This window comes from Talpa europaea, assembly GCF_964194135.1.
Source record: "Talpa europaea genome assembly, chromosome: 12".
Lineage (NCBI taxonomy): Eukaryota > Metazoa > Chordata > Mammalia > Eulipotyphla > Talpidae > Talpa > Talpa europaea.
The window spans coordinates 13090239-13116532 of record NC_140079.1 but is presented as its reverse complement, the minus strand read 5'-3'; the positions used below and the strand labels follow the sequence as shown (position 1 = coordinate 13116532).

The 26294-nt window shown below is 46.1% G+C and overlaps 1 protein-coding gene across 1 annotated transcript; it reads left to right on the top strand.

Annotated features, from left to right (window-relative positions):
• Window positions 1-1667: 1667 nt before the first annotated feature.
• Window positions 1668-24274, top strand: POU2AF1 (POU class 2 homeobox associating factor 1; the record flags this gene model as incomplete). Its single annotated transcript, XM_084251251.1, is given in 6 exon segments — window positions 1668-1727; window positions 1730-1847; window positions 20326-20456; window positions 20949-20991; window positions 21075-21340; window positions 23960-24274. Coding segments are annotated over 6 exon segments (933 nt in total).
• Between the last annotated feature and the right edge of the window lie 2020 nt (window positions 24275-26294).

The following is a 26294-nucleotide window of genomic DNA, read 5'->3' as shown; positions in this document are numbered from 1 at the left end:
AGAAGAGATGTCTGTGGTGGATCCTTTTTGCAAAGTTAAGAGTTCTTTTTCAAATTGGAAGAGTGTCTTTTACTGAATTATTTTAGGAGATTTCATTTTGGTTTATCAAATTTTTCAAAAATGTGAGCACACCTATTTTTGGAGATATTCTTTTCCTTCTTGAAATAGTGAAATTTTTAATAAAGACACATTTTCTTCTTTTGAACTCTGCCAGGTAGTCTGACTTTTGATTTTGAGTCACAGAAAATACTTTCTCAGCAAGTGGTTGACATTTTGAGAGACAAAGATAAAACCTCCTTGAGGAGCCTCTACAACCATGCAACAACTTACTGTCAAGGCATAAATAGACAAAGTGTTTCAGGAGCTGAAAAAGAAGGAGCTAGTATTTCCCTGGCAAAGAAGCTTCATGGGTCAGGACACTTTTCACCTAAAAATGTACTACTAAATCTGGATCTTGAGAAATGAAGGGGTGATTTTCAGGTGAGGGATAGGGAAAGAACCCAGCAGGAGAGGACAGCAAGGTCAATGGCAGGAAATTGCATAGATGTGCAGAGTGGTGCTTAGAAGGCCCTGAGGATCTGGTATGGTTTGGGGTGGCAGGTGATGAGGCTGCAAAGGTAAACAGAGTGAGCTGGTGAGGGCCTTATATCCTTCTACCTTATATGGGTGAGGGGAGCAGGAAAGACCTTTTAAGCTAGAGAATGACATGATTTGAACTAGGCTGTGTAAGATAACTCTAAGGGCAGAGCTGTAAGGTCCCAGACTTGGCCTAAGGGGGCCTTGAACCCAAATTGGTTGGGTAACTGGGGCTTGAATGTGTGGACATCAGATTCACAGTGATAGAAGACTTTCAAATTGGGGAGGAGACTGGTCTGACACCTGTGTATACTATCAGGTGGGAACCCCATTACATTTCCTTTGAGAAGGCTCATGTTAACAGGTGGGTGGGCACTAGGAGAGAGACCCTGTTCATCTCATGCTGCATGTCCCCTTTAAGTGATCATTTCTAGCTGAAGAGCAGTGTCCTTTCCTCTCTGAATGAGTTGGCCTCCTTCTCTGTGGGCATATGGACCACCAGAACTAGTGCTCCCCATATTTAAACATGATTAAGCGTTGTCATTTTGGTGGTTACTTTGTTATTTTGGGGGGGGGGACAAGGGGAGGGGCTATTGTGTTTCAAAATGGAATAAACAGAAAAGCAATATTATAAGAACAAGGAGGTGGCTTAGTGAAGCTTGAAGAGACTACACAGGTGTTTCCTTCTGTGTTGAGAACCAGTGACCCATGGGAATTGCATTTCCCGTTGAGGGGGGCCCATGGTGACTGAGTCCTGCTAACGTCCTGGCAGTGAAGGAGCCTGAATGGGCACCATAGAAAACCCAGAGTTTTCCAGGAGTCTTTTGGGCTCATCATTGGCAGCGGGCAGGTACACGGCTTGACACACATACGCACACAGTTCACACTCATACACACTGTCCTACTCACCACACATCACACCACACACCCTGTGAGTGCTACAGCCTCCTGTGCTGAGGTGTTTGGATCCAGCTGGTTGGCTCTGTGAGCAAAGTGTCTGCAGCTGGTGGGCCTCTGAGGGTGCACACAGTGGGGTGTCAGGCAGCTTTGCTGAAGAAAAAGTGCACCAGTGCCTGAGGTGGGAGGATGTGATGACGCTATGCCCCCGCGCAGCGGGAACTTGGGGCTTTAAAAAGCTGAGGAAACAACCTTTGTTCAAGCAGTGGCTCCCCTGGAGGAAAGCGCACCCAGGTCTCACATTAAAGAAGCCAAACTGTCTGCTTCAAAGAGAAAAGGCAACATCCTGTCACAGGCCATGCTTTGGCAAAAACGTAAGTGGTTCGACCGTGGCTTTCAGCGTCATGTAAGCCCGGGAGTTCATCAGTGAGTGTTTGACTGGAGACGAGTGGTGCTGGTGGGGTTCACAGGAGATTGGGCTCCCAGGCAGGGGTGTGGGGAGGGACAAGGTGGGCGAGAAGGAGCCTGGTGGAGAAACCAACCTGTCAGAGCTGATGCTGATTTTCCAGGCTGGAGGGGAACGAACTAGTGTTCCAAGGTGGGACAGCTCATCGTGTCTCTGCTGTGGGCATGAATCACTGGGTGGAGAAAGGGCAGTGTATGATTCACAAAACAAAAAGCCAAGCACTCTACTGGTTTGGGGCCAGCAAGGGGAAAGCCATGGACTTCTTTATACGAGTGGCTTTACTTTTACAAGCCTGCCTTCAGCCTGTGGTCCTGTTCGTGGTCTGTTTCTCCCTGCATTCGTTACTTAACTTTCTGCCAGAGGGGTGATTGTTTCTGTGAGTGTGTTGGAATAACACAGTAACTTGGCTTTGTCAAGGAGGTCTTCACTCGCTTCAGTGCCTCATCTCTTGTCATTATCTTCCCATTTGGAGCTAAAGCTTCTGGGTGCAAGGGGGCAGGAGGTTTGTTTGTAAGCCTAGTGTTCATTCCTGAAGTTGGATGGAACACCAGAGAACGTTATTTTCCATTATGTCAACTGAACAAACTCATGTTATTAATAATCCTACAACATTCCTTGCTTGACATAACAAAGTCAACTCAACAGCCTCATGAGAGTCAAACCTTATTGAGGCTCAGCTCTGTACTTCCTCAAGGAAGAAGTATTACCAAAAATTTGTCCTATCTTCTTTAAAGTGCTTTTTAATGAGTTGAGTTACTTTAAGCAAACTTATGACAAGAAAATCTACACTTACCAAAAAAAAAAAAAAAAAAACTAAACATAGAAGGTTTATTTATCTTACAAGAAGATATTTTATTGGAGCCCTCAAAGTTGTGAAAATATATCTTCATTGATTAGAACACAACTTAGAGTTACTCTATCACCATTTCAGTGTTTCCTTTATTTCTTGTGTAAATTTTCCAAAATTGAGCCTGTTAATGTGGAAAGCAGAGGAGTGATTTCACAGTTTCTCAGATTATGAAGTCTCATCATGGTTTGATTGTGGAAAAATGCAATTTCTTCTTTTAGTCAAAACAAATGAACTTTAATTTGAACTTGAGAGTTGCACAATCCTTCCAAGATAATTAAAGAGATTCTAGTGTGGGTGACTTGCACTGCTTCCTGAAGGTTAGAGCAAGACGCTAAATCACAGGGGGACAGTGCCAGCCCTCAGGGAGCAAGATTGGCAGGAGGGTATTGACTTCTGTGGAGATCTGAGGGCCTGTACACTTAGAGCTGAGTCAGGGGGTCTTGTGAGCTTCCAGAGGAACTTCTGCTTTGGTCCCTACCTACTCAGAGCAAGTCATGGCCTCCTCCCTGCCTTTTAATCCTTAGGTTTCTCTTATGTAAAATGAAGTAAAAATGATCCCTGTTTTGTAGAGGTACCTTTACTAGCTAAGATGCCACCGAAGTGATGTTGATTGCTCTGTTTTTGCTCAGGGCTTGAGAGGGAGGTTACTGCCCTGCATGCATGAGCTGTTATAGTCTCTCTTCTTGGTCATGCACTACATTTTTTCTTCTTTAATTCCTCCTAAGAGACTAGCCATTTTTCAAAAAGGGGATGTGAGAGGCATGTTTCTAGCTCACATCCTGGATCTCAGTCAGGAGCAGTAAAACTCCACCATTAGGGAGAACAACTCTATGCTCTACGTGTGCAGACAAATCCAGATTCTCTTGAATTGTCCTTTGGCATCTTAAGGGAAATTAGGGAAAGACTCTGCACTGGTCCTATCCCCTTACCCCAGATCAAATTGTGCCACTAAGGGCACCTGGGTGACTAAACTCTGTGGGAAAATAAGTAAAAACTGTGCAGCATCGTCAGCCCACTTAGAATCGCCCGATGGAAGGGCAGGGTTTGAAATAAGACACCAAGAGTGCTGAACAGGCACTTTCTTTTTTCAGAAAACACCCTTGAGGTATGAGCTGAAATGACTGTACTCTGAAGTTCTGGAAAGGGTTAAGAAAACATTCACTTTGTACATGTTGCCTCCTCCCTAACTGGCCCATGACCCCTGCTTGAGGGATAATTGTGAATATGGGGTTCGGTTAAGATCAGCTTAGAGCTGTGGGCACACAGAAGTGGAAATCTTCATGCCCCAGCCACAAATTCGAGATTTGCTTGACTGGTCAATTAGATAAAGAAGTCACTGCACCTGCTGACTCCTGCCCTGGGTTTTGCAGTTGGTCCTGGGGTCCTGTGCAGAGGTGCAAAACTAACAGTTACCCTAACAAGAAGCTGTGTTTAAGGCAAACTAGTAGCTTCACAGTAGAAAGAGCAGGAGTGATGGACTGAAACAGATCTGGTTTGGAAATTTGGCTCCATAAGTGAATTAACCTCACATTCTTAAAAAAAAAATCCAGAAAATGGGGGGTTCTAGTGTCTGCCTTGCAAGATTTTGGTCAACATTAAAGTAGCAAATGTAGGGAAAGTGTTATCAGGTCTTGTGATAAGTAATGATAGTAGTAAGAGGACACCATCCCTCTGGCGACATCTCCATGGATAATCAGGGTTACCCCCCAGTTCCTTCAGATATATCCTTTCCTACACTTTGACTATAATGTTACAAAGACACAGGTATGATATTCTTGCTTGATAGGCTCTTACAGTTTTCTAAGTGTCTCAATCAGGGGTCTGCAAACTATGGCCTGCGCACCAAATCAGTCCTGCCACCTGTTTTTGTAAATAAGCTTTTATTGGCACACAGCCACGTCCATTCGTTTACATATTGTCTGGGGCTGATTTTGCTGTAACGGAAAAATTGAGTTGGTGCCACAGAGACCATATGGTTTGCAAAGCCTAAAATATTTACTATCTGGCCCTTCCTAGGAAGAGTTTGCCATCCTTGGTCTAATGCAATTTGGGTAGTTCTTTAGTTATTCATTTCCTTAGGTTACTCAGTATCCTGGTGTGCACATTGGGAGATAAAGCTTGACTTTAAGTGATTCAGTGATTTGCAAAATGCTGACATTTGACTTGGCTGACTTCTTCCTTATAAACTCAACACTGCATGTTAGAAAAAGAATAAATCAAATGACAACTTTTTATTGTTCTTTGTGTTAACAGGCTTGACTGATGTGTTTTGAATCGATTGGTTGTCTTGATGTGCCATAGACTTGACCTCCATGTTTCTTTGCTATAGTACCCAAGCAGGCATCTTAGAAAAAGGAACTAGTATTTAACAAATCATTAGGGCAAGGATTTGCCTTGCTTTCAGATGTCTTGAACAGAGCAGCAGTTTACCAGACTGATAAATTAGGGTTTCAGAATTCTCTCTCTTTTTTTTTTAATAATAGATTTTATTTTTATATTCCCCATACAATTGCAACCCCCCCCCATTTTGACCCCAATCCCTCCCCTCCCGCCCCCCACCCCCCAAAAAGTGTCTCTGGTTCATAGTTTTTTGTTGATTTTGATTTTCACTTTCTTATAGTTATTCATTTTCCTGGTCCCTTATTTAAGTTTTCTAGATTCCTGCTATGAGTGAGACCATCCGGTATTTTTCTTTTTCTTTCTGGCTTATTTCGCTGAGCATGATCCCTTCCAGTGCCATCCATGTTGCTGCAAATGGCATGTTTTTATCTTTTTTGAATGCTGAGTAATATTCCATGGTATATATGTACCACATCTTCTTGATCCAGTCATCTATTTTTGGGCATTTGGGCTGTTTCCAAAGCTTAGCTATCAGAATTCTCTTTAACCTAGAACTCTGGATTTACTCCAGGCTTCTACTGAGTAGCCAACTTTTTTTTTTTTTAATTGAAATACCGTTATTTTACATACTTCATCCCCCACCCCCCCATATAAAGAATTTCTCCCCTCAGTTGTGGTCACCATGGTTTTCCCACTGCCAAATCACCCATAGTACTCCACTGTAGTCCATTGAATTCACCCTTCCCCCTTCTTTCTCTCTCTCTTCTTCCTCCGTTCCTCCTGGATGCTTCAGATCTATGGTCCGCTTTCAAGGGTTGGTTTTAAACTATGTCTTTGTTTGATCCCTTGTTTGTTTTCTCTATATTCCACATATAAGTAAAACCACTAGTATTTATCTTTCTCCGCCTGAGTAGTCATTTTTTTTAGGGCAGTTAAAAATGCAGTTAAAATAAGGAAAACCTGTAAATACACACACAGTTTTTGAAACTCTCCTCTGTAAATTCAGAGAAATTTTTAACAAGAAGTAGTTTAGGTCTGTGGGCTGTTTCTAATACATCTCTTCTGTGTCACAACCTTTGCTTGCTTAATAAACCTAGTAAGCACCTTTACTTCTTACCAAGTTTATCTGTTGATTCAGTGGTTCTTGCTGATAAGGACAAGTAGGACCCAAAAGAAAGACATGAATTCACATGCACAGAAGTAGGGAAAGTATATGTCATACATCTTCTAGGCACACAGATTAGTGGGAAAGAGCAGACCATCTTGCAAATGGATACTTTACTTCTGTCTCTCTATATTTACTAGAGAAATATGTCAATTTTGTCCCATTCCACACTCCAAATGTTCCTGAGTCAGAGGCTTTGAAGCTGTCCTCCAGTTCATACCTGTACATCTGTGCTGTTGTGAAGAACAAAAAAAGGACCAAGGTTGTCTACATTTCTTAGCTAAATATCTAGGCATTTAATTAACCCAGAACTCCAATAGATTCCTGTTTGTTAAGCTTTCCCATTACAAAGTTAAAGACATTAAATTTTGCTTTTTCCTCTGGCTTCTTTTTTTTTAAAAAGATTTATTTATTTATGCATACAAAAGCTGGGGTACAGGCCAGAGATGCGATGCATACAAGAGCTAGAGTACAGGCCAGAGATGTGGTGGTGAGAGGATTCACCAGAGACAGAGTGGGGAACAGAACAGGTAGACTGACCAAAGACACTGCTGAGGGGAGCAGTGGGCGAGACAGGAGAGGTCTGCTTCCCCATATGGGTTGCTTCCTGGCCAGCCAGGGATCGAACTTGTGCTGCAGAGGCTGCAGATTGCTTCATGATGTGGTGCTTAACCCATTGCACCACCAGGGAGGCCCCTTCCTTTGGCTTCTTTTAAAGTAGTTTATGTCCCTGCTAAATGAAGATATCCACAAGTTTCTCACTTTGAGTCAACCAAAGTTGGTTAATTAATTTGAATTAACATAATTTCCATTTATCTGAATTAATTAGCAACATTCTAGTTTTCTAGAATGTTTTGTACAACTGCTTGATGAGAATCAGCCTGCCTGGCATAGAGAGGCCTTCTCTGAAACACTCTTGTCCTGGTTGTGTAATGCTATGGACAAAGTGTTGTTCCTTCAGGCAGGAGGTCTGAATTCTTGTTTCCAATCTATGGGTCATTCGGTGCGGGGCAAACCACCTAGCCACTCTGGTTCTCAAATGTTCCAGTGTGAAGTGGGACTTGACTTTTCCTGGCTAAGGGCAAGGAAACTGAACTTGACTAAAGTCCTTTCCCACCTCTAATTGTTGAGCTTCCATGAGCACTTATCAAAAAGAAATACATGTTTTCACACATGAGTCCTTCATTTAAAGGAAGGAACTCTAGAATCTGCTTAGAGTGGTGCTTTCAACCTCGGCTGCACATTGGAATGTTCTAGGAGATTTAAGAAATATGGTACCTATGCCCCAGTCTAGAAGTTCTCATTAAATTGCCCTGGACAGTGGGATTTTCAAATGCTTCCCAGGTGATTCTAAGGTACAGTCAAGGTGACCACTGCTGACCTGGAGGTTGAAATTGCTGACTTCTGATGTACCTTTGGACATCACACAACTGTAAGCAGACTATGTTCAATCCTCTCCATAGAGCTAAACATGAACTATAGGGTACTGAGTTCATCTTTGGTGCCTGTAGTATACAAAACATTCTGTTGGATCTGTTGGATCAATTTGGTGCTAGTAAAGAGACCTAAAGCAACATAGATTCAAATAAGATTGTGGTATACTTTTTTTCCACAAAAGAAAAAGAAGTCCATTATCGGCTATGTAGGACTGTGTAGAGCCTCTGGAGTGCTATGTCTTTCTGGTCTGCTGTCCTTGGCGTGTGACTTTTGTGCTTACAGTTGCTTGATAGTCACCGTTGTAGCTCTGGCCATCACATCTGTGCTTTGGACAAGAAAGAAGAAAGGCAGGAAGATCATACTTCTCAATCACTGGCCTCTCCCCAACATACAACGCCTGTCAGTGAGGGAGAATAGTGTGATTATTTGGCTGGGCACATTGCCACCCCCCAGAATGTAGGTGTTGTTAGTAAAGAAGGAGAGGGCAGATGTTGGGTGTGGCAACTGCCAGTCTTTGTCACACTATGAATTTATTATCTCATTCAGTCCTCATAAAAACTCCATGAGTTGGGGTCTAAGTTCCATTTCATAGATGAGAAAACTTCAGCTTAAAGATTAAGTTAGTAACTAACCATTGAAGCAGCTCCAACTCTTTTCTTTCTTTTTTTTTTTTTAAAGATTTATTTATTAATTTACAAAGAACTGGGGCACAGGCCAGATGCGCGGGAGGGTGAGAGGATTCACCAGAGACAGAGTGGGGAACAGAACAGGCAGACTGACGAAACACACTGCTGAGGGGAGCAGCGGGCGCGACAGGAGAAGTCTGCTGTGCCATGTGGGACCCTTGCCAGTTGGCCGGGATCGAACCAGTACTGCAGAGGCTGTGGACAGCCTCACAGCGCGGCTCTCAACAGCCTGCGCCACCAAGGGAGGCCCTCCAACTCTTTTCTTGCTGAGCGCCCCTGTGCCCCTGCCACTGTGCCTGTCTCACTCACAGGGCTCAGGAGGTGGCTCCTGGTAAAAGCCCAGTCCTTTCAGGTTAGATGAAGGACCAGTGGCAAAGTCAAGTATGCTAGCTGGCAGATACTGCTGTCACCTTGAGTGTTCATTTTTGGTGCATGTGTTTCAGCTTACCTATTGAAGGAGACAAGATTTTTGCTTTGCTGCTCTGCCTCCTCCATTGGACCCTGCAGATATTTTAACTGCAATGGTGGGCTCAGGAAAAGGAAGCTTGCATCTCCCCCAAATAACCTAGCCCATCTGTTTTCTGGTGTCACAAAGTGTATGGAGAGCTGTGGCTTCTGCCCACTTGGTACTTTCTTCATCCTAAACTCTGTAGATTTCGGGAGAGTCAGGCTATCCCTCTGTGTGTGCACGCATATGTGCATTTGTGTGTGCATTCATGTGTGTGTGTATCTGTGTATGGTTGTTGGTATATGTGGGTGTGTAGGGAAGAGTACTGAAAGCAAGGCAGAGTAGGGGTTTATTTTGAACTGTAGAGTGATATCTCTGTCCTCTCTTTGTCTTCTGTGGCTTGAAGCTTAGCCTCTGGGGCTGGCAGTTCTGAGTTTGAATCCTAGATTTATGCCTCATTGGTTCTAAGATGCTGGAAGTCCCCTTACCCCACTCTGCTCTGCCCTTTCTATAGGAATATAGTTCTACTTCATAGGGCTAGTATTTAGTGCTATGCCTATTATTAAGTCAGCACTCAGGGCACATTGGTTACCTTTATTATATTCTCTCTCTCTCCCTCTAAGGACTAAGGTTGTGCTAGATTACACTTTGGATGAGCTCTGCATTCTTCATTTCTTGTGAAATAGCGGGATACCTATTTCTGTCTTGTAATTCATACTGGTGTAGTGATCAGGGCTAATGCTGATGGTTCAGCTGCTCAATCTGTGAACAGACTGGGAACTAAGACCATAGTTTCTTACCAGCCTTGCTGGTGGGATGTCAGCAGCCTTCTACTGTCTGACAACACGTGTTTGCTTTTTTTTTTTTTTTATTGACAAGATTGGATGAAGTGTTTATAAGCTAGCTGTGAGGCGGATGACACTTAAATATGCAATAAATAGCACAAGTGATACTGAAAACTGAAAGAGCAATGTGCTCCTTTTCTTAGTAATGGTTTCATAGTATCACTTTCTGGGAAGAGCAGGTAGCCAAAGAATTACAAACCAGAGTCATCTCAGACCAGGTGTTGTTACTAAAGACAATTGACCAGACTGAAGAAAAGCTTAATAGCTTTTTTTTTTTTTAAAGATTTATTTATTTATTTATACAAGCATTGGGTACAGTCAGAAGCATGGGAGGGTGAGAGGATTCACCAGAGCTAGAGCTGGGAGCAGAACAGGCAGACTGACGAAGTACACTGCTGAGGGGAGCAGGAGGTGCGGCAGGAGAGGTCTGTGTGCCATGTGGGGCCCTTGCCGGTGGCCGGGGATTGAACCGGAGCTGCAGAGGCTGCAGGCAACTTTGCAGCCCAGCACTCAACTGCTGTGCCACCAGGGGAGGTCCTTAATTGCTTTTTAATCCTATAAAACAACCATCAATTTAATTGGAAGAGAGAGGAAGAGGACAAAAAATGTTTTAACTTTCCCAGACTGAGAAATGCTAGGAAGAGAGAAAAGAAAGGAAACAACAAAGGCAAAAGAGGGGAGCAGAGGACCCAGTTTTAATGCTGCATAGATTAAAGTAATACCATTTAGGAGAGAAAGGCATAGATGGAAAGCCAGTCAACCATTTATCAGCCATGTGTGCGTGTCACCAACCAACAGTGGAATTTTCTCCATCTAAGGAAATCAGCCAGTGAAATCGATTCTGTTGAGGGAGAGGAAGATGGAATTAAGGGAAAATGTCACAGAGCATCTGACATTACCTGTGGATCCTCAAGAACAAATGATACAGTGATACATATTTGAAACATGTAATACGAGAAGACAATGTTATTTCAATTTAAAAAACATGCACACAAAGAACATGTGATAGATTTCTTGCTTTGCTCTTAGGGGATAAGGATGTGTCTTAGGACACACAATATATTAGCATAGGGAAGATTATCCAAGGTTGTCTAGGTTGGTGGGTTGGTATCTACATTTTTGTTACAAACCCCATATTCAAATTAAATCTATTGTAGAACTCTGATACAAAAAATAAAAATGGAACAGGGCCTCCCCTGGTGGCGCAGCAGTTGAGCGCTGGGCTGCAAAGCTGCCCGCAGCCTCTGCAGCGCCGGTTCGTTCCCTGGCTGCCGGTGAGGGTCCCACAAAAAAAAAAAAAAGGGAACAGCTTTGTATGAGGGGAAATATCAGAACTCTGATTGTTCATTTGCCTCCAGACTCCCCAACTTCCTTTGATTGGCAACTGCAGGCTTCTATGCTGTCTTCTGAGCTTCTTTAGATCACACATTGACAACCCTGACATGGACTGATCCTCCACTCCAATGAGATCTCTGACAGCTGGTCACTGGTCCTTCAAGGGTAAAGACCTCATTCCTAGGGGAAAGTGAGTCACTGTGAAGCATGTGGTGTTGGTCTCCATGAAACAGTGAAGCTGTGACAGTTTTCAGTCCACTTGGTATCTTGGAACTAAAGAAGAGTATCTTCTCTTCGAAGATTGACCCAGTAACTACTTTCCCAGGCTTGATATGCTGCAGACTTCCCAGCATCCTTTACCAGGGACTGCCCCATATCACAAGGCCATGGGTTAGTAAACCAGAGACAGCAAAAATGTTCACCTTGACCAGCAGTTCTAACGCACATCATGAGTCAGTTATCCACTACTTTCAACCATGTGGGTTGTGCTGCAGGCCACCATGAGCCTTGGGTCTTGGGTGGTTAGGTGTTACCCCAAAAGTAGAGCTGATGCTGATTGTGAAGAGTCCTTCCTCCAAGAAAATGGTACATACCTCATGGGCTCAGGAAAAGTTTCTTTTATGGACTCTCTTTGTTCTTGAAAATCCTAAACTAGATGTTGCTTAAAGAACAAATAATGGGACTTCCTCTCCTTAGCTGCCTAACCATAGATTTTTCCTGTTCTAAATCAAACAAGTAATTCTAGATTCAGGCTGAGTTTTGATCCCATAAGGAATAAGATGTGTCCTTCTCTCCTGCTCCACCTCCTCACTCAGACACTATAGGATTTGGGTGGGAAGCTTAGACGCCCATTCTGACCACCAAAGGGCCCTACTTTGTACACTCTATGTCTCCATATGTGATATGTGGGCCTGATTTTCCAGCCCTTTAAAGATCTACCCATGACTAGACCTCAGTCTTAAACACATCCTTGTTCTTTTGGAGATATAGGAAGGTTCCTGGAGAGGCCACATCAGGGGTCAGGACAAGGCTATGCCCTCTTACTTTGTCTGCTACTCAAAAAACCCCAAGGTGCTCCTTCCTGGAGTCATCCTTTGCAATCTCAAATCTGCCAAAAATCTAATCCTCTGGTGACTTCTGAAGAAAGAAGTTTTTCTGTTCTGGACTTGTAAAGTACTTTACAAGAGGCCAGTCTTTGCAAGAGACCAGTGCCAAAATTTTGATGCTTCCTATCCAGGCTTGTTCTGTTTGCAAATAAGGACTTTGATCAGTCTTTCTGAGCAAATCTTTCTCCTAAACAAGGCTCTCCTGCTACTTCTGTACACCAGGCCCAGGTAGCCGAGGGATGACTTCCAGGAGCATAGTGAAGACAGGTTGACAAAGGCCTTGCAAGAAGCAGAAGGCCCTGGGCAGTGGCTTGAATATTAAAAAGAAGCAGAATGGAAGCCTTGTACAAGGGCTACTTGTCTGATGAGAGATGGTCCACAGATGGTTGGTTGAGATCAAAGGAGAAATAGCCATTTGTTAGGCACCTATTGTGTATTAAGCTTAACTGTGTTAATTTCGCATACTCTTTTTTTTTGAAAAAAGATTTATTTTTTATTTTTTTGTGCATACAAGAGCTGCGGTGCAGGCCAGAAGTGGGGGAGTGAGAAGATTCACCAGAGACAGAGTGGGGAGCAGAACAGGTGGATTGACTGAGATACACTGCTGAGGGGCGCAGCAGGCAAGGCAGGAGAGATCTGCTGTGCCATCTGGGTCAGCTCCCTGGCCAGGGATCGAACTCGTGCTGCAGTGGCTGCCGATAGCTTCAAAGTACTGAGACTTAACTCCTTGTACCACTAGGGAGGCCCCCTAATTTCACATACTCTTAATGATAATCCCATGAGATGGGTATTATAATTCTCATTTTTCAAATGAGAATACTGAGGCAATGCAGGTTAAATGATTTTCCAGGGACCATCCAGTAAGCTATGTATTGTAGTAGGCTTTCGAACTAAGTCTGCTTGAGTCCTAAACTACAGCACACTGCTGATCTGAGATTAAGTATACAATCTCTGAAGTTAGCCAATTTCCATTTAGAATCTGAGTTCCTAGGATGAATCTTCTCTTAGTGGGGTAATCTGCCAAAATACCAGCTGGTAAAACATCTTTGGACTTCATCTAGGGTCCATTGAACATCTACTTTGAACATCTGGGGCTATTTTGTATGTCCTTGGGCAAGGCTTACATGATGATGTAGATGGAGCCAGGCCCTAGATCATTCTCCTTGCTCTGAAAACAGAACCCCTCTCATAGCCCCTAACGACTGGGGCCCCAGTTACTGCTCATTTAAACCCAGCTGAATCAAGTGGAGGTGGAAACCAGCCAAGCAAGTCAGAACACTTCAGCTATGAGGCAGATGCAGCTCTGTCACAGTTTGTAATTCTAATTTTGCTTATGCAGTTACCCGGAGGATGTCTGTGCCCCCGCCCCACCACTAGACTGGACTAGTAAGCCCCATGATGGCAGGCACTTGGCTTACTCTGCTCAGCAAGTACTTGTTCAGTGACTACTCAATGCTAGTGGTCTCCTAGTCTTGTCTCCTGCTCTGGGACATGGTGTACCTGTGATGGGAGCCCTTTCTGCTCTGGTGACCCCAGTTTCTGTAAAAGGCGGGCAGATGCAGCTGGTTTCTCAGGTGGACCTGTCCGTTCTCATTTCAGTCGAAAAATGCCAAAAATAGAACTGTGTGGGGAATTGTTTGAGTCTCTCAGTTCTCGTCACTCCTCATGTGAGCAGACTGCTGGTAAGCTTCTCATGGACTTCTCTCCTTTCTCAGCTGGGAAACACCATTTCTTGGAAAAACTGGCAATCAAGGGAGACTAGATCAGGGTGGTCCAAGCCCAGACTCCAACTGGAAGAGAGTTTGAAACTGGGCCAGGGATCCTTTAGTGACCTCCAGTATTACCAAGAGCAATACAGGGTGGGTAGAGAAGAGGCAGCCAGGCAGAAGTGGTCAGTGCTTGCAGTCAGAGGTCCTGGGGTTTTTTTTTTTTTTTTTTTTGATGACACCCTGTCCACAGTATAGTCCTCAGGCAAGTCCCTGGGCATATCTGAGCTGCCAGTGCAGCAGCCTTACAAGGAACATTAAGCTTTAATGCAGTTGAGGTCCTGCTTTTCTTATCTGCTGCATACCTCCTTTAAGGTCACCATTTTTGCCCCTCTAGCTTTTACTGCCTCTGCCCAAGGTGTTATGCAGATGGCTAGAATATGAGTGACAGTGATATCTCCTGACTGCAGGATCCTCTTGGTTCACAAATTAGTGAATAGGAAGCCCACATTTACATACATATGAAATCTCTTTGTTGGCTTACATTAAAAAAAGAAAAAGTAAACTACAATCTAGTGTAAATTGGGCGGGAAAGCCTTTCTATAGTGTGTCAAGTCCGTACTTTGGCCAAAGCCCAGGTTCTTTCTTCCTGTTTGGAAAAAATTCAGCCATTGTCCATGAATGGAAAGAACAAATTTGAAAACTTTGACTCAGACCTTCATCCTAAGAAAAACACTCAGGTTAGTGTTTCAGAAGGATGTGAATGTGACCTGAGCGCTGCTTCCCTGGGTGTCCGCAGCTCTCTCAGGCTGAGAACACAAACAAGCTGCTTTATATTAACGTCAGAAGTGCCAACAACTTTTGTCACTTTGCTTTCGGTTAGAAACTGTGGCACCTTTCTCAGCCTTAGGCTTGAATTCCTGTTGTTCAGTCATTTGTTTTTGGTTGTGCTACAAGTAAAGAAAAAATTATTTGTATTTCTCCTTAGTGGATCTTTTTTAATTTTTTAAAATAATATTGAAGATTCAGCTGCAAAAAGGGCAATTTTTACCGTGGTTACTTGGAGCAGTACATAGCACGGCCAGTACGTCTGGGCTGGGAGAGGGTTGTCTTTCAACATGGCTTTGTGTGACTTCAGCCTGGTGTTGCAGCCCGTTGCTTATAAATAGAAAATACTTTCAGGGCTCTGTATTGGCAAGGCAGATGGGCTGACTTCCTCTTCCTGGGTCCCTGGTGATGGGAATATGGGGTCGTCCTGGATCCTACCTCGCCACTGGAACAACTCTTCTAATTGGTGTCAACTTACTGCGTGGCCCTGATGACCCATGGGAAATTTAACAGGACATGGGCTGCGAGAAGAGTTTTCTTTCCAGCACATTTTGGGAATGTGCTGGAAATGTGTTCTAGGTACTGTGTGTTTGAACACGGCACCCAGAGGAGAAATTGCAGTAAGCAATGTCTGGATGTCAGCTCTGCTACTTGGCCAAGGAGTTAGGTCCGTCCTAGGAGCCATTAGGAGGACTTACCTCCTTAGCCAAGTAGCTTCATCACTGTGGCGTCAATGTGGTTTCCATGGGGTCGTGAAGTAAATAGGTGCTGACAATTTTGCATATTTTCTCAGTGAAATGTATTATACCTTCATTAAGGAACTGGAGAACCATGTTTATTTAAAGCAATAGAACCCAGAGTCTCCCTAAACTTCATTCAAAGCTAGCACAATGCCCACACGTAGCCAGAGTGCTGCCTGGGGTGACCAGTTGGCTTGAATCTACCATGGTCTGTGCTCTCCAGTGGGACAGCAGCTGCAGGATTCTTATTTTTGTAATGTGGAACACATCCAGGTGGGCAATGGGGGAAACTGAAATGTCCTCTGCTGACTTTTTATGCCTTTATATTTTTTTCATTGCTCATTTTGGAAAATTGAGGCCCTCACTGAGGCCAATTCATGGTTTTTTTCTGTAAATGAGTTATATTTTTATTTTTTATTTTTTTGGTGGGACCCTCGCCGATGGCTGGGGAATGAACCGGCGCTGCAGAGGCTGTGGGCAGCCCCACAGCTCAGCGCTCAACCGCTGCGCCACCAGGGGAGGCCCGGTAAATGAGTTTTACTTTTTTCCTGAACCCCATTGGTGACTGACTTCCATGGTATGGAAGGTAATATGGCTGAACATCTCAGCCTGAAAAAGGAGATTCCCAACGAGGGCCAAGAGGCTCAAATGTAGGTGGGAAGACTTTCCCCTGCTATGCACGCTTGGATGGCCTCACAAATTTTAAAGGGCCTTCAAACACAGGATAAACGGTGAGAAAACTTCAGTCTTTGAGGGCTTGTTACCTGGCATTGCAATTCAGCAGGGGGTATTAAAATCTCTGGGAAATTGGGTTTGCATCTTCTCTGCTTTGTGTATTATTATTTCAACTCCTGTTTTATTTTCTTTGGCTATTATTATTGTTTAACAATTATTTTAATAATTAAAAAATGTTCTTTTAAATAGGTTAGTATAGTTGCTTTAAAGCTACCTTGATTCAGGGACTCAGAAGTCCCACGGTAAAGCAGTCATGGTTTTCAGACAAACCTCTTTCCTCTTGTAGATTTGTATTCATGGGCTCATTTCTCACCTTGGTGGCAATAGGGACTCCACTTTACTGTCAGAATAGAAATGTGTATCATTGCTTCCCATAGGTTGGCTCGAAAGGCACTCACTGAAAGTTTCTCCCTGGCAAAACCACACAACTGTTGGGCACTACTGGAAATGGCCTGGAGGCATCAGATTGTGTTCCTTCAACCTCCCTCTTGCCTACTTGGGATCATTTACAAGATTCTTTTGCAGCTGGGGGTAGGGGGAGGAGCTGGGAGATCGGCAGCTCTTTGGGGGTTTTGTGACAGCAGAGGTGGGGATTAGAAACTGCTCTCCATATGGCCATGGTGCCAGGGCACACCTGTTGACATTGTGAGTGCCACGGAAGTCCAGACATCAGAGGGTGATGTCTTCAGCTCACAGCACCTCCCCAAAGTCGGCTTTGTTCCTTGATTCAAAAACAGCAGAAGGATAGAAGTCCTCCTTTGACAAGATCCTGGAAATGCCCGGCTGGCCCCTTTGCGGCCAAGTGATATATACATTTGTCCACATCCTGGGATGCAGTGGGATTGGGAATACTCTAGATGCAGATCAGAAGGGCACTAGCCATAGAGTTGTCTGACCTGGTCTGAGATGTGTGCATTGGAGTTTGAGCCTTCCTTGTCCCGTACCTGAATTAAGAGTGTGACCACAGCACTCAGACCCTCCAAATAACCCAGTCTCCAGAGTTTCTCCAAGAGCAGACAATGCCTCAGGCTATACTTGGTGCTTAAGGAAAACCTGGAAACTAAGTTGGAAACAACATGTTCAGTGACATGGGTGTGCATGCAGCTTATGTGGCCATCGTGACCCTGAGAATGAGAGAGTGTGAAGTGTGGGAGGCCAGGAGCCTCTGTTCTCTGCCATGCCAGGCACACCTGGGGTGTGTGATCAGCAGCGGGCAGCACCCATGCTATGGCAAATTGACTTTTGTGCCTGAGTGATGCAGCCAGAAGGAAGGTTCCCAATAGAATTGAGAAGTAGCTGAAGGACTGGATGTTTATATAGACTCTACAAGGGATTGGTATCTGTTGTCAGATGCTGGAAAGATGCTACTGCTAATACCAATGAAAATATTAGCTCAAGTTTATTCTAGGCTCACTCAGTGCAAACTCACTGTAAGCATTTGCTTCTAAGTCTCAAATTGCTCTATGCTGCATGAATCACTTTAATCCTAATTTTATAGACAAGAAAGCTGTCAATGGATTATGAATGGTGAGTTTCATTAGAAAGTAGTGCAAGGAAAAATGTTGTTACCACGAGGCAGGTCCATTCCTGCTCTTCAGAGGATGGTGGATGCTGGCGGGGGAAGGTGAGGGAAATGCACACTTGGAATGGCTCCTTAGGCTGGGTCTGGCTTTGGGGGCTTCCCATGTGATATTTCAGTCAATCCTCACAACAGCTGTGTGAGACTGAAATAATTATCTTCCTTTTACAGATGAGAAAATGGAGGCCCAGCATGTTCAATAAATCTGAGGAAGTGATAGATGGCAGTTTTGGCTCTCAAGTCAACTGTCACTGCTACTTAGAACAAAGCTGATCATGAACAGTGTTCCCAGGTCGCAGGTGCCAGGCTGGCTCTCTGCCTCAGTCTCGCTGTTTTCTTCTTTTTTGCGCCCCCCCCCCCCCACTAAATTGATGCAAATGTGTCAGGGGCTGCGTCTATCTTGTGCAGCGCTGTAAGCCTCATGCTGAGGGATACTTAGGAGAAACAGAGATGCCTGGCAGTGGAGATCCCTGGTTATGAATTAACCTCCTATCAGGATATTATAGGAAGAGTTCTTGCATTAGATCAGGGATGAGTTTTCAGTGGTTCAAATCCTAGCCCAGCTACAGATTTCCCCGAGGGATTTAGGCTTGCATCAAACCCCTAGAATGAGACTCTCCAGGAGCAGAGCCAGGGTATCTGTATTTTGTGTCATCCTCTGGTTGATTTTGCTGCTTGTCCAGGTTAGGAACCCCCCTGCAGATGCTTCTAGTCTAGTGTGTGGTGCTGGGGTTCACTGGCTCACACCATGTATTCCTGGACTCTTGGACATACTTCACACCTCCTGCCACTGCTCTCTGCCGGCCCGGCTTCCACGCCAGGTGGGCTGTGCACTGGATCATGAATGAAGGTCTGGTGCTGAATGAGGCCTGGGACCTTATCTGCTGGGTATTTACTGAGCAAAGTTTGGCCACAGAAGGACTGCAGATCTGGAGTTAATAGATATCCAGGCTTCCGGCTTCTGATTCAGTGCCCCAGGGCCTTTATCAGTGAATGATAATGGACTCTCCCTGTGAGTCTTAAGCGCCAGTGCTTCTTGCCACTCTTGACTGACCCAGAGCTGCCCTCCAAGGGTGCAGACCTGAGCCTGTGGGCCATTTGGGGGGCTGGCTGTCACTGCCCGGCCATGGATACTTTTGACTTGCTTGCTCTGCTTCGAAAGAGCCCTGTGTTCCAGGTTGGTGTTTGGGTTTCTTGGCTTTGATGACAAAAGGCAGAGGACACTTCCTCTTAGCAGCAAGCTGGGACACTGCTGGCCCAGGGCTCATGGATCACCACTGGGTCTTTGTCCACAGAGAATGTGGCAGTGACTCACGTCAGCTCTTTCTAAAGGTCCAGGGGAGGTGAAAGGAAGACAAATGGCAACACATTTTAACTATTCATTCAGTTAAGTAATCAACAGATCACTTACTAAATTTGTTATGAATATGACACTAGAGAAGATGTAGGGAAATATGGTACTGTAGCTGACTTGTAGAAGCGTGTAATCTAGTTAGAGGAATCAGAAATGAACACTAAAAAGGGCCTAGGGCCTCCCCTGGTGGTGCAGCGTTTGAGCGCTGGGTTGCGAGGCTGCCCACAACCTCTGTAGCAACGGTTCGATCCCCGGCCGCCAGCAAGAGTCCCACGTGGCGCGACAGACCTCTCTTGCTGCCCGCTGCTCCCCTCAGCAGTGTGTTTCATCAGTCTGCCTGCTCTGCTCCCCACTCTGGCTCTGGTGAATTCTCTCACCCTCCCGTGCTTCTGACTGTACCTACTGCTTGCATAAATAAATAAATAAATCCTTAAAAAATAAATAAATAAAAAGGATAACTAATCACAGCCTTGCAGACTGAAAGTGTGCTGAATACTTACTCTAGATCTGATTTTACACTAAGCCTATACGATGCTTCCCGTTGACTATATCTGAGAGTCCTTGCAACTTTTCTTGGATTGAAAAAGAAGTATAGGTGAAGACACAGAGACACTTAAGTTGTCCAGGGTCACACAGTTAGAATCTGCTGGGGGCAGGATTTGAAGCCCATGCCGTTTAAGTTGAAGTCCCTGCTCTTATGCCATGCTCTACTGCCCCCTGTGATGACACTGAAAGGGACTGGAGGTGTTTTAGTGCTTAAAAGAAGTGAATTCTGTGAACTTCAGGGGTGAGCCAGGAGGGCTGCGCTCGTCTTGGGCCAGGGGGAATCAAGAGGATGAGAAAAGAGTGCTTCCTCACCTCTCAAGTAGAGAGGAGGAGGTGAGACACACAAGGCACATGTAGATAAATCTAGATAGACCTTCTGGCAGGAGTCAGGGTTCATGTCATGTCAGCATGCCACGTGGTTGGGAAAATGCATTGAGACCAGTTTATAGAGGGTTTTCAATTCTGGGCTAAGGAGCCAGGCCTCACTTGTTAGTGTGGGGGGCAGCCATGGATGGTTTGGGGGCAGGAATAGTAATAGTACTGGCAGGAAAATTCCAGAAAATATCTTGTGGCCCTCCATGGTCAGGTGTGATGTGGGTGAGCAGACATCCTTGAGGAGAGGGGGCACTTAAGGGTGGGGGCTTGTCTAAGAAGGGAGATGAACACTGTGACTTTGCTTTTCTCAGCCACAGCTCCAGAACAGGCCCCAGCCCCACCCCGACCGTATCAGGGTGTCCGTGTGAAGGAGCCAGTGAAGGAGCTGCTGAGAAGGAAACGCGGTCATGCCAGCAGCGGGGCGCCAGTTACACCTACAGCGGTGAGGGGGGCTGCTGTGGGCTGTGTATGTGTGTATGTGGGGGGTGCCCTTAGGGACCAGGTATGTAGACTTCCTTACTCTGCAGATACTTACAAAGGGCATGAAGGCGACAAGTTTCCCTGGGTATGGTTGCTGGAGAAAGGACACAGGCAGGACAAATTGGAGGTCCCTTAAAATGGGATGAAGGATTATGGGATGGATTTGCCCATCGAACAAAGTTACTGTTAGAGCCTGGGTGAGCATCACCTGCGCATCCTGGTGTGAATTAGGGCTCCCTCTGGAAGAAGAGGCTAGGCCTCTTCTTCTTGCTATATGGGGTGGATTCTTGCTAAATGGAAAGAAATTCCTCCAGAGGGCAGGTGGCGATGGTTGCAATCTGGGGCAGGTGTTTTTTTCTAACAGGAGAGACCCCCCTCTATACTCCTGCTCAATCTGGGCAGGTTCTCCGCAGAGGGCTAAACCCTGATCCTGGTCTTCTCATCTCCCCTCCAGGTGGTGCTGCCTCATCAGCCCCTGGCGACCTACACCACAGTGGGTAAGAGATCCCCCAGGCCTCAACTCCTCTTGGGCCCGCTTTCAGGCAGCACCTGTAGCCCTGTCATTTCCTTCTTTCCACAGGTCCTTCCTGTCTTGACATGGACGTCTCTGCTTCCACAGTGACGGAGGAGGGGGCCCTGTGTGCCGGCTGGCTCTCCCAGCCTGCCCCGGCCACCCTCCAGCCCCTGGCCCCATGGACACCCTATACCGAGTATGTGTCCCATGAAGCCGTCAGCTGCCCCTACTCAACTGACATGTACGTGCAGCCCGTGTGCCCCAGCTACACCGTGGTGGGGCCCTCCTCAGTGCTGACCTACGCCTCCCAGCCGCTCATCACTAACGTCACGGTATGTCACACAGAGGCAGAGCTGCAACCCTCCTCCCCTTGTCCCAAGACACCCTTTTTTGAACCTGGGCAGACTTCCTGGCCCCTGATCTTCCTTGCTATGGAGTCCCAGGATGATCAGGTCCTCTAAGCCCGCTCCATCTTATAGAGGGGTCTGTTCTTATTGCTGTGGACCTGGAATATCTTCCATGAAGAAGGCTATTGTCTCTCTGTCATGCTTTGCCCTCAGGGTTAAGGTCTTCTCCAACCTCGTCCTGAACCCCTTGCTGCCTCGAAATAAGTGCGCCTTGGTTTTCATTCTACATTTTTTAGCAAATGGGGTTTTAGGTGAGGTCTGTGTGGGGGCTAGTCCAGATCCACACTCTCCTTTCCATTCAGATGATGTAGGAGTGATTCACCAGCAGATGGCTAGCTGATCCACAGGTGACATAGCTTTTCAGAAAACTGTTTTGATGTGTCAGATCCACCTGTAGGGTAATTTTTTGAGTTCTGCCTCTAGCATCAGATTGCCTGGATTCCAATCCTTGTCCCTTTACTTTCTAATGAAGTTGCCATGGGCTGAGTGACTAAATTTCTCAGAGCCTCAGTGTTCTCATCTGTAAAATGGCAATAGTAGCAAGAGGGGCGATGTCAAGATCAAATGAGATGATGCATGTAGAGGGCTTACTGTAGTTCCCAGCATAGAGAAAGTGTTGAATAAATGCCGTGATTACCTCAAAGCCAGCCAGCATTAAGCAGCCAACAACATCAAGGGCCGAATGGAAAAGGAAGGAGCTGGAGGAAGGAAGCGAAATAGTGTTATGTCACTGGTGCCTGCTTGACCAAAGGAATGGTAATCCCCCAAGTGTTCAGAGGAAAAAAATCCTATGGTTGTAGCTGTATGCAGCTCCAGTCTGAGGGAGACTGGGAGGCGATCTGAGGTCTCAGGAATTGTCACAGAGGCCCCTTCTTGATGGTGGATCTTGCTTTGGTTCCTCAAGGGTGTGTAACCATCATGATGTGACTGCCCTTCAACACCCCTGGCATGGCCTGTGGGAGCCTCTCCTCCTCCTCATGCCCACCCAACTACCTGAAAACCAGTTGTGGGGCTGGGTAGTGGTGGTTATGAAGAGGCTAATTCAATGCCTTTCCCAGGCAACTTATTTCCATATCGGGGGCCTGGAATGGGGATGGGGGATAGTAGACAAAATGGTTCCCACAAATTCAGTAGTTCCCAAGGATTCCTTTTATTATTTATCCTTTCATCATTCCCGTCTCCTGCTTTGAAAGGGTCTGTGTATCAAACAAACTGTATTTATTAAGAAATAATGTGTTTGTTTTGCCAATTTGTAAATCAACTCATCAAAGTTGGTTAGAGCTACCAATTAGGACTGCTGAGCAGTGGGAATTTGAACTGTCACACCACCCGGCCTATGGGCTTCCACCCCTGAGCCATGCAACCTGCAGTTGACCCCAGCAAGTACATGACTAGAAAATGCATGATTTCCATTTGCATTTAAAAAATGCTTCAGATAAGCCTCAGGGGTGTGGTGGGAATGCCAGAGGTCTCTGAGACTCTTAACTGCTCTATCATTCTGTAGAAAAGCACCCCTAAGCCTTGCTACTGAAACTGTGGTTCCTGAACCAACCACACTGGTGTCACTGGGTTAGATCACACATGCAGAATCCAGGCCCCACCCTGGACCTTCTGTACCAGAGTTCTCCTGAGAAGATCCCCCAAATTGGAAATAAGCTCTTCCCTAAATGACTCCCAATAGTTGACTTTCCAGTTATGGGGGTTTGGGTAGGGGGACAGGGAGGGGAGAGATATGATGGGGGGAGCAGACTTAGGCCTCTCTCACATGGCTCCCTGCAGAGCTTTTCCTCTTCAGAAGAATAGAGTAAGAATCTCGGCCCTGCCTCTCTCAGGCATGACCTCAGGTCTGCAGGGTGGCCGCTGTGCAGGTGGGAGGTATTGTTTGTAGAACATCTGGGAGAATGGCCCTGACTTTTGGAGGTCCCTGGGATGGCCATGGGGGACCAGCTCAGGGAGAGGAGGATGAGGACCTGAAAGGCTCCGGGCACTTGTCAGGAAGGCACTAACAGTGCCCTTCCCCAGCCTCTGTCTAGGTCTGGCCTGGTCTCCCTGTGCTGGTCACCACCAGAGTGGGTGGGAGTGAATGGAGCTATGTTGGCCCTGGGGAACCTCAGAACCCCAGGCTGTGTGGAGCCAGGACTGCCTTTGTGTCTGGGCAGGTCAGCAGCCACTGTAGGTCAGCCCCCACGCATATGACAGGCTCCTTGTTTAACTTGCAGTATTTTCCTTGACTTTGCCACCCCCTTTTAATGTCTCTGAAATCAGGTGCATTTTATATTCAGTGAAATCTGGAAAATCGTCTCTAATTCACTCAGTCCTGTGACCTTTTTGCAGAAGAGAAAACAGAGGCTGGGGAAAGTCACATGGAGAAGAACACATAACTGGTGTGACAGAGTAGGGACACTGCAGTCCTCCTGGGGGTGAGGGTTGCGGGGTGTTGAAGAGGTGGAGCCCCTGGAGTAAGGTGGCAGGAAAGGGGCATGGAGATGAAGCCTCGTGAGGGTCTATCTACTAACCATCCATCCTGGGTTTCTTTCACCACAGGCCAGAAGCGCTGCCACACCCACAGTGGGACCCCCGCTGGAGGGCCCGGAGCACCAGGCACCCCTCACCTATTTCCCATGGCCTCAGCCCCTGTCCACACTGCCTACCTCCACCCTACAGTACCAGCCTCCGGCTCCAGCCCTGCCTGGGCCCCAGTTTGTTCAGCTCCCCATCTCTATCCCTGAGCCGGTCCTTCAGGACATGGAAGACCCCAGGAGAACCGTCAGCTCCCTGACCATTGACAAGCTGCTTCTGGAGGAAGAGGATAGCGATGCCTATGCGCTCAACCACACTCTCTCTGTGGAAGGCTTTTAGGGCTGCCCCCACCTGAGAATCCTGTTCCCTGAAACTGGGATTGAAAAATGAGCCTGAGATTGCACCTCAGATTCATCTCTCTCCAGAGTAGCCCTTTCGTAATTACACTTGCTCCCAAAACTAGAATTCTAGTCCCTCCCTCTCCTCCTGCCTCTCTCCCTTCTCATCACTTCTTCTATTTCTATTTCTTTTGGGGCGGGAATTACTCTGTAGAGATATTAGAGATAATACTGATGCCAAGTGTTGCCACATCTGTGACCCAGGCACTTCTACTTCTGCCACAGTTTGTTGCTGGAGGAGGCCCCTTCTCTCCAGTATCCGCTGCTTTCCTTCGTTCGTCTCTGGACCAGTACCTTGCCCTCTGTCATTCTGAGATGGATGGGGTGCCCTGCGGGAAGGTGGGCCCTGCCAGCACTTCCAAGGACTACCCTATGCCAGAGTCCTTGAGCTGTCAGTTCTCACAGCCGCTCCTTTGTTTGCTGTTCTCAACCTCGGCTAAATTTTCTATCCAGGCAGCAGAGTGTGAGCCCTGGGGCTCAGTGAAGTGGTGAGGGGTGGGGGAGAGGAAGGAGCAGCTAGGTGGGTAGGGGCAGGGTGGAGCCACAAAGGAGGTGGGGGGGGGGTGGAGATTGCCTGTGTTTATCATAGGAGGGGGGTTCGGGGCCAGGGTTTTTCAGGAGGAGCAGGAAGACGGAGGGATGGTTTGGCTCTTATTTTTTGGTTCTTAAGAAGGAGAATCAAATTAAGAAAACCAATGCTTTCCTAGGTGGCTTTGCTGCCCTCCTTGAGGCTCCTTGCAGGGACTGCTGAGCCTTGTAAACAGGATGAGGGATGTGTCTGGCTGCTCCTTCACATCCAGACCCTCTGGTGCTGTATATAGGCTGACACCCACTGAGGGCCCCAGGGGACCAAGCGGCTGCTTAGCGCTGTCACATGTGCTTCCTTAGTCTCTGAAAAGCCTCGGTAAGCTGCCATGATGTGGAACCAGGGTCTCTTACCCCAGCACCCTCCCTCATGGGGGCTTCGAGAGCCTCAGCCAAAAGTGCCATTAAGTTTCACTGCAATCTTTATTTTTGTGCTGGAGAAGCATCAGCTTCATGTAGGGGCCTGAGCACAGTTGTCTCGGGGGGCTTCACCTCGACAGTAGCTGTGTGCTTTGGGAACTGGTCCATCTGTCAGCTAATGACACCCCTGTCACTATTAAACAGGCACATTCATTGATGGGATCTGTGTAGAAGTAAAAGACTCTTCTGGGAAATGATGATTTCTTTGACACATTTTCTTTGCCATTTTAAATAAAAACTCTGGAGAAATTTGCCTTTTTTTGGATTTTTTTTCTACTTTGGGTTCATTTTGACCCCGTATCTCCCCAAAACCCCAATCTAAATATCATGAATTATTTTAATTCAGACCTGAATTTCAGATTTAAGAGTTTGAGAAAGAATATTGGGTAGCAAATTTCTATCTTTGTTGGAAGTGGTGGCAAGTAGGCAAGGGAGAAGGATTTTTGGATGAAAAGCCCTAGTTTCCTATCGAAAACACTATGTGAGATTTTTCAGCTTACTACTGGAGGATTTGAGGGGATGCAGAAGCAAATCTCCTTAAGGGAGCATATATTGGCAAAAGTTAGCAAAGAAATAAAGTACTTTACGAACTTGCGAAGATTTAGTGTCTTTTATTTTCTTCTTTATCTTGAGGTGAAAGATCTTGTTGGCAGTAGTCCCTCTGGGTTTCTTCCTGGGTTTTTCTGTTAAGATGGAAACATTTTCAATAAAGATTTGCTCAGACCCTTCTGTGCTGAAGAGTTTTATTTCTTATCAAATGAATCCCCCTTAGCTTGCAGCCTCGTGTCAGGCAGTGTCATTACTGAAGGAGCCGCACTAGTCTTGATTTTGCAACTTGATCTGCTGAAAGAGAAGGTCAAAGGAGCCCCCCTGTGCCTGCAGCCGGTTTTCGCAGCAGAACAAGCAAGGTCAGTGATTTGCTCTCCAGGAGACGGGATCTGAGAGAGGAAGAAAAC